Source organism: Lathyrus oleraceus, chromosome 1 (genome assembly GCF_024323335.1).
Source record: "Lathyrus oleraceus cultivar Zhongwan6 chromosome 1, CAAS_Psat_ZW6_1.0, whole genome shotgun sequence".
Classification (NCBI taxonomy): Eukaryota; Viridiplantae; Streptophyta; class Magnoliopsida; order Fabales; family Fabaceae; genus Lathyrus; species Lathyrus oleraceus.
In genome coordinates this window covers 216,971,359-216,981,679 of record NC_066579.1, presented here as the reverse complement: position 1 = coordinate 216,981,679, position 10,321 = coordinate 216,971,359, and the positions used below count along the sequence as shown (strand labels likewise).

General features: G+C 36.6%; 1 protein-coding gene across 1 annotated transcript; it reads left to right on the top strand.

Moving 5' to 3' along the window:
• Positions 1-3,855: 3,855 nt before the first annotated feature.
• On the top strand, positions 3,856-8,735 carry LOC127100615 (uncharacterized). Its single transcript, XM_051037858.1, has 6 exons — positions 3,856-4,928; positions 5,025-5,461; positions 5,860-6,389; positions 6,483-6,897; positions 7,141-7,164; positions 7,732-8,735. The coding sequence occupies exons 1-6, from the start codon at positions 3,856-3,858 to the stop codon at positions 8,427-8,429; spliced, it is 3,177 nt and encodes a 1,058-aa protein (XP_050893815.1). The 3' UTR covers positions 8,430-8,735.
• Positions 8,736-10,321: the final 1,586 nt, after the last annotated feature.

Below are 10,321 nucleotides of genomic sequence, written 5' to 3'. Positions count from 1 at the left end.
CCTTATGCAAATCCCTCATTGACATCACAGTACATTAAAGAAGATTTTAAATTATATTTTTGGACTTAAAAAAATATATGAAAGAGAAAGAGTATACCACATAAATAGAATTTTTTATAAAAATAACCCATTTTTTTAAGGAAATTCCCAAAATACCCCTGGTTTCAAAAAAATTCCCAAACTACCCCACTTTAAGAAGGAGTCGTCAATTGAATTGGCGACTCCTCGTAAAAATTGAAAACAGGCGCCAATTGGATTGGCTAGGGCAGGTGCCCTAGCCAATTGGATTGGCGCCCCTGTGTATACCTTGAGAGGAGGCGCCAATCGGATTGGCGCCTCAGTTTAAAATGCAATTTTTGTGTTATAAATAGATGCGTTGTGTGAGTCATTGTTCCACATCTCAATTAATCATTAATCATGTTTGGTATTCGTCGCCGATACGGAAAGGTGATTTATGCGAGAGACAAACCTCAGATGCTGATGCTGTTCTAGAACATCACTACGTTCGATCAACTGAAGAGGGAGCTGGTTCGTTGGTTAGATGGGAAAATACCAGAAGGGAAAAAATTAGAAGTATTGAGAGACTCGACAATATCTTTGGTTGGGTGCGAATGAAGACTGATAAGGATGCTAGGGAAATGATGTTCGATCGAGATGACATCAATTTGATAAGGATGCCTATAAATACATCCATTCCATCAACACTTCTTCCACACCATCACTCTCACTACTTCTTTTACAATACTTATTCTACAATTTCATCTGCAACAACTTCTTGTAGTTTCATCTACACCAATCCCCCGACAAAATGTCTATCCTCACAATGGGCGAATCACATAGAGGAATGGTTGCAAACATCGCAACATATGTAAGTTTTTTCTTTTGTTAAATTTTTATCTTTCATCTTCACCAACCCCCTTTTATTTTAACATACAAACTTAGTCAAGTTTTTTGTTCTTTCTTTTATAGGATGTATCAAGGTTCCGGACTCGGGTCCACGAATATGTCCATATGGACCCGATGATTCAACCTTATGTTGAACTCGCCGGTTTTGGTCATATAAGCAAGATTTTGTCTTGATCCGTAGATAACAAATTCATTCTAGCTTTATGCGAAAGATGGAGACCAGAGACACACACATTTTGGTTCCCAACCGGTGAGTGTACTATGACGTTAGAAGACGTCTACATGCTTTTGGGACTGCCCATTGAAGGTAAGGTTGTTAATGGTAAAACCAACTATGCAAATTCAATTTGCATGGATCTCTTGGAGACTGATTTGTTAGATGATAACGCAAGAGGTCAAGGTATACTACTTTCACGCCTTAAGTCGTACTATAATAGTTTATACTTAGATGAGCATTCTACCAAAGATGCTTGAATAATAAAAACGAGGTGTTACATTATGCTGTTAATTGGCTCATTTTTATTTCCTGAAGGTAGTGGTTCTAGCATGCATATTATGTATTTACCTTTACTTAGACATGTAGATAGAATAGGAAGTTATAGTTGGGAATCTGCTTGTCTAGCCTATCTCTATAAATCCTTGTGCAAAAACTCACACAAAGACACATCTACATTTTATGGATATGATGTTTTGCTACAAGGATGGGGTTGGTCAAGACTACCGTCCCTAGCACCCGTCAACAACAACCCTTTCACATTTCCGTATGCACAAAAGTAAGTTGTTTAAATTGCTATATCTTTACTTACTTCTTTAAAGATTATTATCTCTAACTAATATTTTTTGACTTTTTCGTGTAGATGGTCTGCACGTGGTATGAGTTACAACAGATGTCCAAGACACTGTATTACTCAATATCGCAACCTGTTGGATCACCTTTGACCGACAGACGTAAGGAAAATAAGTTAATAATTTCATTATATTTTGTTAACTTCTTCTACCTAGATTATAATCCTATCTTCTTTCACATTTCAGTTCATTTGGCGTCCATACCTTAATTTGGATTATGACCATCAGGTCAACACTGAAGATGCGGCCGTATGGACTGCATGCACACCGATAATATGGTTCACAACTGTGGAGATGCACAACAGTGATCGTGTGAAGCTGTAGTTCGGTATGCCCCAAAACATCCCAGATCCCCCAGCTAGCCTAGGAGAATGGGATATGCGTAAAGTTAACGACCAATGGAACTTCAATCCATGACAAAGCTTCGCAAGATCGGAGTGTCACAAATGGAAGCACCGTCATGACCATGTGTTAACTGACGCAGTCATGCCAACTGAAGAAAAACCAAGTCGTACTTATATGGCTTGGTACAGATCAGTTGGTTTTCAGTTCATCACCGAGGATATGTACTTGTACGACCCACGCCAGATGACTTACATACATGACACCTCAATATCAAACCCCCAACAACAGTGTCAGACCGGATACACACAACCCCCTGTCCGTCAAACGTTTCGTTCAACCAACACACAAACATACAACCAAAACATACCATAAACCCAACCCCAATACCAAGAGCATACCCCATACCACCACCAACAAATTGACCATTAATGATGAGGACATAATCCAAGACATAAATGATACAATGCAAGGCTTAGGAGGTCCTATGACAAGGGCACGTGCAAGAAGAGTCAATGATGCTTTAGTTCACTTCATGATCAAGTCAATAGAATGCATGGGCCAGATTGAAGAAAAAGAGCCCAAGTTTATTCTTATCATCCAAGCATGTGATAAAAGGCCCAATAATGCATAAATAAATAAAAATAAAGGAAATACCAATAACCACACTATAATGGACGAAAATTACAAGAGAAGTGGTAAATAAAGAATTGTCATTATTTTGCCCTTTCAAAAACCCCACTATCTCTTCTTTATTTTGCACTTTCTTTGTAATAACTCAATCCACTATCATGATAATTAGTGGTTGAAACCCTTTTGTTTTCTTAGGAGTTATTTTTTTATCTTAAGCCATTCCTATATAAAGGAGGCATGTATCTTCTTTTTAGATGAATGAATTTTGGCAATTTTACACATTGTGTAAGTGAGAGTATTTGCTCTTAGGTTCTGGATTGGATCAAAATTGATCTTATCAAGAAATCCTTTTCTTGTGGTGATCCTCATCCATAGGCTTATCATTCTCTCTTGGATTAGAAAGAGTGTGGCGCCCCTTCTACTTAATTCCATTTCTTATTTCTCTTTTATTTCATATCAATCTCATTTATTTTATATGCATGTATCAAATTCTGTCATTCTTTCAATTATAAGGCAGATTACTTCCTCTGAGTCACAAGAATTAATATTCCAAAAGTTAACAAAGTTGTTTCAGGAATTTTGAAGGAAATGCATAAGTCTCAAAGGTTAGTTCATATCAAGTGGTAATCAGAGCATATTCCAAAAAAAAAGGGGCCAAAATGTGGTAAATCGTCTATATTCTTTGTTCTTTCATTATTATCCATTTATCATTATAAAAAAAAAAAAAAGAGTTATAAGAAGAAAAAAAATATAAAAAAAGGATCTCATTGTTAAAGATTGTGATTCAAAAAAAAAAAAAAAGAGAAAAGTTCTATTTTTTTTCTTGCCACACTCTTAAAATTCTCCTTTTTTCCTTTGTTTTAGAGTCTCTTTTTTTTGTTTGCTGTTTTTTGTGTGTTGATTATCATCTGAAATTGATTTCTTTGTGTTGATTCATTTTGGTTTCTCTAAAGAACTAAAAGAGCAAATTGAGTGGTAAAAGGCAGAGTGTTTTTATTAGTAAAAAAAAAAAAGCCAAAAGAAAATAAAAATTGAGTAAAACACGAGTGATTGAGTGTAAACACGTGAGTAGAGTGGTAAGGTCCATTTTTAAACACTTGTTCCTAATTTCACAAATATTTCACAATTATGTCTAGTCCACCTTCACCTAGAACAGCAGCTTTAACTGTTCAGATCGCAGCCATGCGTGACAATTTTGAAAGATTGTTAAGAGAACAAGGTGAACAACTTCAACAAAGAATTGATGAGTTGGAAAGGAGGCCCCAAAATTCTAATGATGGTAGTGGCGATGAGGAGGAAAGAAGACGTAGAAGGAGACAAAGGGGAGATAATTTGAGGGGCATAAAAATTAAAGTTCCAACTTTTGTTGGGAAGAGTGACCCGGAGGCATATCTAGAATGGGAGACTAAACTTGAACAAATTTTTAATTGTCACAATTATTCTAACCTTGAAAAAGTGCAGGTTGCTTCTATTGAGTTCAAGGAGTATGCTTTAGTTTGGTGGGATCAATTGACCAAAGATAGAAGGAGGTATGCAGAACGACCAATTGATACTTGGGAAGAGATGAAAAGAATCATGAGGAGAAGGTTTGTTCCTTCCTATTATCATAGGGAATTGCACAACAAATTGCAAAGGCTCACTCAAGGTTCTAAAAGTGTTGAAGAATATTTCAAGGAGATGGAAGTTCTCAAAATTAGAGCTAATGTAGAGGAGGACGATGAAGCAACTATGGCTAGGTTTCTCCATGGTCTAAATCATGACATTAGTGACATAGTGGAACTTCATCACTATGTTGAAATGGATGAATTGGTACACCAAGCTATCAAAGTGGAACAACAACTCAAAAGAAAGAGCCAAGCAAGGAGAAATTCCACCACTTTCAATTCTCAAAGTTGGAAGGACAAAACAAAGAAGGAAGGTGCTTCATCATCTAAGGAAGCCACGGTTGAAAACAAAGGTAAAACTATTACATCTTCTTCTTCAAGTGTTTCAACTAACAAAAGTGTTAAGTGTTTCAAGTGTCAAGGCCAAGGACATATTGCATCTCAATGTCCAACAAAGAGAACTATGCTTATGGAAGAAAATGAAGAAATTGTTGAAGAAGAGGATGGTGATTATGATGAGGAGTTTGAAGAAGAAATACCTAGTGGAGATTTACTCATGGTGAGAAGAATGCTGGGAAGCCAAATAAAGGAGGAGGATACAAGTCAAAGAGAAAACCTTTTTCATACAAGATGCTTTGTGCAAGGAAAGGTTTGTTCTTTAATAATTGATGGAGGAAGTTGTACAAATGTTGCAAGCACGCGTCTGGTTTCTAAACTAAAATTGGAAACAAAACCTCACCCTAAGCCTTACAAACTCCAATGGCTTAATGAAAGTGTAGAAATGCTTGTTAATAAACAAGTTGAGATTTGTTTTAAAATTGGAAAATATGAGGATGTAGTGTTGTGTGATGTAGTACCAATGGAAGCTAGTCATTTGTTATTAGGAAGGCCTTGGCAATTTGATAGAAAAGCCAATCATGATGGATACTCCAATAAGTACTCTTTTATGTATCATGATCAAAAGATCAATCTTGTACCGTTAAATCCTAGTGAGGTGAGAGAAGATCAAAGAAAAATGAGAGAAAAATATGATCAAGAAAGAAAAGAAAAAGAAAAAGAAAAAGAAAAAGAAAAAGAAAAAGAAAAAGAAAAGAATGAAAAGAAAAAGAATGATAAAAGAGAAAAGAAACAAAGTTTAATTGCAAAAAAAAGAGATGTGAAAGAAGCAATTGTGTCACACCAGCCTTTGTACTTGCTCTTTTGCAAGGAGGTGCCTTTGCTAACCACTATTTCTAATGAAAAAAATTGCCAAATTGTATTGAGTCTCTTTTGCAGGAATTTAAAGAATTGTTTCCGAAAGAGGTGCCAAGTGGTTTACCACCTATAAGAGGAATTGAACATCATATTGATCTCAATCCAGGAGCATCTTTGCCTAATAGGCCAGCATATAGAAGAAATCCACAACAAACTCAAGAGATACAAAGGCAAGTTGCTGAATTGATAAGTAAAGGATGGGTAAGAGAAAGTTTAAGTCCTTGTGCTGTCCCTATTATTCTAGTCCCTAAAAAGGATGGTAGTTGGCGGATGTGCACTAATTGTAGGGCCATTAACAATATTACCATTAAATATAGGCATCCTATTCCTAGACTAGATGATTTGCTTGATGAATTGTTTGGTGCATGCTTATTTTCTAAAATTGATTTGAAAAGTGGATATCACCAAATTAGAATAAGGGAAGGGGATGAATGGAAAACTGCTTTTAAAACAAAATTTGGTTTGTATGAGTGGATGGTTATGCCTTTTGGATTAACTAATGCACCTAGTACTTTCATGAGACTAATGAACCATGTGTTAAGGGAGTTCTTGGGTAAGTTTGTTGTTGTGTATTTTGATGATATTTTGATTTATAGCAAGAACTTAGATGATCATTGCATTCATTTAAAGGCTGTTTTGCAAGTGCTAAGATATGAAAATTTGTATGCCAACCTAGAAAAATGTGTCTTTTGCACCGATCATGTGATTTTCTTAGGTTTCATTGTAAGCTCTAAAGGAGTCCACGTTGATGAGGAAAAGGTGAAAGCCATTCGAGAGTGGCCTCCTCCCAAAAATGTAAGTGAGGTAAGAAGCTTTCATGGTTTGGCTAGTTTTTATAGGAGGTTTGTGAAGGACTTTAGTACCTTGGCAGCACCCCTCAATGAAATTGTTAAAAAGGATGTTGGTTTTAAATGGGGTGAAAAACAAGAGCAAGCCTTTGCTGCCCTAAAGGAAAAGCTCACCCAAGCACCAGTTCTTGCATTGCCTAATTTTTCTAAATCTTTTGAAATTGAATGCGATGCATCTAATGTGGGAATTGGAGCTGTTTTGTTGCAGGAAGGTCATCCACTTGCTTATTTTAGTGAAAAGCTAAAAGGGGCTGCCCTTAATTATTCTACATATGATAAGGAATTGTATTCCTTGGTGAGAGCTCTACAAACTTGGCAACATTACTTGCTGCCCAAAGAGTTTGTCATTCATAGTGATCATGAATCCTTGAAACATTTGAAGGGACAAGGTAAGTTGAATAAGAGGCATGCCAAGTGGGTTGAGTTTCTTGAACAATTTCCTTATGTAATCAAGCATAAGAAAGGTAAATCTAATGTTGTGGCAGATGCACTCTCAAGAAGACATATCTTGCTTTCTACTCTTGAAACAAAAGTTTTTGGTCTTGAGCATATTAAAGATTTGTATAAAAGTGACCTTGAATTTTCTTCAAAATTTTTAGCTTGTGAGCATACTGCCTTCAATGGGTATTTTAGGCACAATGGCTATTTATTTAAAGAAAAAAAACTATGTGTGCCTAAAGGTTCCATTAGAGAATTACTTGTAAAAGAGGCGCATGAGGGAGGACTAATGGGTCATTTTGGGGTTTCTAAAACTCTAGAATTCTTAAAAGAACATTTTTATTGGCCTCACATGAAAATTGATGTCCAAAAGCTTTGTGAAAGATGCATTGTGTGTAAAAAGGCTAAATCAAAAGTTATGCCTCATGGTTTGTATACTCCTTTGCCTGTACCTGAATTTCCTTGGATTGACATTTCCATGGACTTTGTTTTGGGGCTGCCTAGAACAAAGAATGGCAAAGATTCTATTTTTGTAGTTGTGGACAGGTTTTCAAAAATGGCACATTTTATTCCATGTAAAAAGGTGGATGATGCGTGTTATGTTGCTGATTTGTTCTTTAAGGAAGTGGTGCGCCTACATGGCTTACCAAGGAGCATTCTCTCTGATCGTGACTCCAAGTTCTTAAGCCATTTTTGCAGGACTTTTTGGGGAAAGGTGGGTACAAAGTTATTATTTTCCACTACTTGTCATCCCCAAACAGATGGACAAACTGAAGTAGTAAATAGAACTCTTTCTACTCTTCTTAGGGTTGTTCTTAAAAAGAATTTAAAAATGTGGGAGGAATGGTTACCTCATGTAGAGTTTGCTTACAATAGGGTTGTCCATAGCACTACACAACATTCACCTTTCGAGATTGTGTATGGTTTTAATCCTTTAACACCTCTTGATTTGTTACCATTGCCTAACACATCTATTTTGAAGCATAAAGATGGGAAAGCTAAGGCTGAATTTGTGAGAAAATTGCATGAACAAGTAAAATTGCAAATTGAAAAGAAAAATAAAAGTTATGCAAAAAGTGCAAACAAAGGGCGAAAGAAAGTTATTTTTGAACCCGGGGATTGGGTTTGGATACATATGAGAAAAGAGAGATTCCCATCACAAAGGAAGTCCAAACTTCAACCTAGGGGAGATGGACCATTTCAAGTACTTTCAAAGATCAATGACAATGCCTACAAAATAGAACTTCCAGGTGAGTATGGGGTAAGTACTACTTTTAATGTGGCTGATTTATCTCCTTTTGATGTAGGTGATGATGGTCTAAATTCGAGGTCGAATTCTTTTCAAGAAGGAGGGAATGATGAGGACATAATCCAAGACATAAATGATACAATGCAAGGCTTAGGAGGTCCTATGACAAGGGCACGTGCAAGAAGAGTCAATGATGCTTTAGTTCACTTCATGATCAAGTCAATAGAATGCATGGGCCAGATTGAAGAAAAAGAGCCCAAGTTTATTCTTATCATCCAAGCATGTGATAAAAGGCCCAATAATGCATAAATAAATAAAAATAAAGGAAATACCAATAACCACACTATAATGGACGAAAATTACAAGAGAAGTGGTAAATAAAGAATTGCCATTATTTTGCCCTTTCAAAAACCCCACTATCTCTTCTTTATTTTGCACTTTCTTTGTAATAACTCAATCCACTATCATGATAATTAGTGGTTGAAACCCTTTTGTTTTCTTAGGAGTTATTTTTTTATCTTAAGCCATTCCTATATAAAGGAGGCATGTATCTTCTTTTTAGATGAATGAATTTTGGCAAGTTTACACATTGTGTAAGTGAGAGTATTTGCTCTTAGGCTCTGGATTGGACCAAAATTGATCTTATCAAGAAATCCTTTTCTTGTGGTGATCCTCATCCATAGGCTTATCATTCTCTCTTGGATTAGAAAGAGTGTGGCGCCCCTTCTACTTAATTCCATTTCTTATTTCTCTTTTATTTCATATCAATCTCGTTTATTTTATATGCATGTATCAAATTCTGTCATTCTTTCAATTATAAGGCAGATTACTTCCTCTGAGTCACAAGAATTAATATTCCAAAAGTTAACAAAGTTGTTTCAGGAATTTTGAAGGAAATGCATAAGTCTCAAAGGTTAGTTCATATCAATTAACCTGAGACTCAACATCGCTTCGCACCCACCCCATCACCCTACCAAAGTCGCCTAAGCCAGAACACCCAACGATCATTCAACACCAACCGCCCCTCCTCCTACCATAGCTAAGAAGCCCAAACCTCACAAAACCAAAACATCCAACAACCTTATCTCTACCAAACACCCCAACAACCTTTCCAACCTTTCCTCGATGCATCGTTCACACCCATGTCTCCCTTCAACCGTCCCGGTCGCCCATCAATGAGTCAACCACAACCCAACTTCTCTGGCCTGGGTCATGAGCTCAGCTACGACGGTACACCATCGATGCATACTGAAGACTATGCCGACTTGTTTGACTATCTCAACAGGCCTTCTCCTGTAGTTGGAAGTGACACTCCTGGTGAAGGTGAGAGAAACAAGAAAGGGGGGGTTTGAATTGTTTGGAAAATAAGCGCTTTTTCAAAATAAAAACCACACAAGGAATTTATACTGGTTCGCTTATAACACAAAGCTACTCCAGTCCACCCGGCCAAGGTGATTTCGCCTTCAACAAGGACTTAATCCACTAATCTTGAAAGATTGTTTACAACCAACGTCTAAGAGAAAGATCTCTTAGTCCTCTCAAGTATACAGACTGCGCAGAGTCACTTGAGGAAATAAAACAATAGATAAAAGACTATGTAATCTAGAGTGCTTCTTAGATAAGCAAATATTACAACAGTAAGAACAAAAGTGTTTCACGTTCTAAGCAAAAGCTTTGTGAAATATTGAGAGAGTGAAAGAATGTTTCAGTGTATGCTTACTCTTGTTCGTGGCCTCTTCTTAATGTTGATTGCTGTCCTTTATATAGGAGTGAAAGGACCGTTAAAATTGATGGCAGATAATTTGTGTTGAATAGGAGTTAATGCCATAACATTTGTTATTTCTTGCCAAAACAACTTTTTTCTCCTCGAAAAACTTCTTTCCAAATATAGTTCCTTTCCATTTGAATTTGAAGTTAACGTTACTCTTTCTGTATTAGGAAATCCATTACCACATTGAATTTGAAGTTAACGTTACTCTTTCTGTATTAGGAAATCCATTACCAAAGTCTGCGTGACTCTGGGAATCTTGGAATCTTGCTGTGTTGATTCGGAGCTTCTGATGATGTCTTCAGATGACGCTGAGAGCTTCTGGAATGATATACCGTTGTTCAGAGTCAGAACTTCTAGAGTGTACTTCTTCTTCAGATGCATCTGATATTTTGTTGTTGTGCTCAGAGTTAGAACTTCTTGAGCGTGTTTC

Bases quoted from the DNA above. Each gene is read 5' to 3' on its own strand.
- LOC127100615 (XM_051037858.1), top strand. From the start codon at position 3,856: ATGTCTAGTCCACCTTCACCTAGAACAGCAGCTTTAACTGTTCAGATC. The intron at 5,462-5,859 runs AAAGTTTAATTG...GTTGGCGGATGT, and splicing joins TGATAAAAGAGAAAAGAAAC to GCACTAATTGTAGGGCCATT. The intron at 7,165-7,731 runs GTCATTTTGGGG...TACCTCATGTAG, and splicing joins GCATGAGGGAGGACTAATGG to AGTTTGCTTACAATAGGGTT.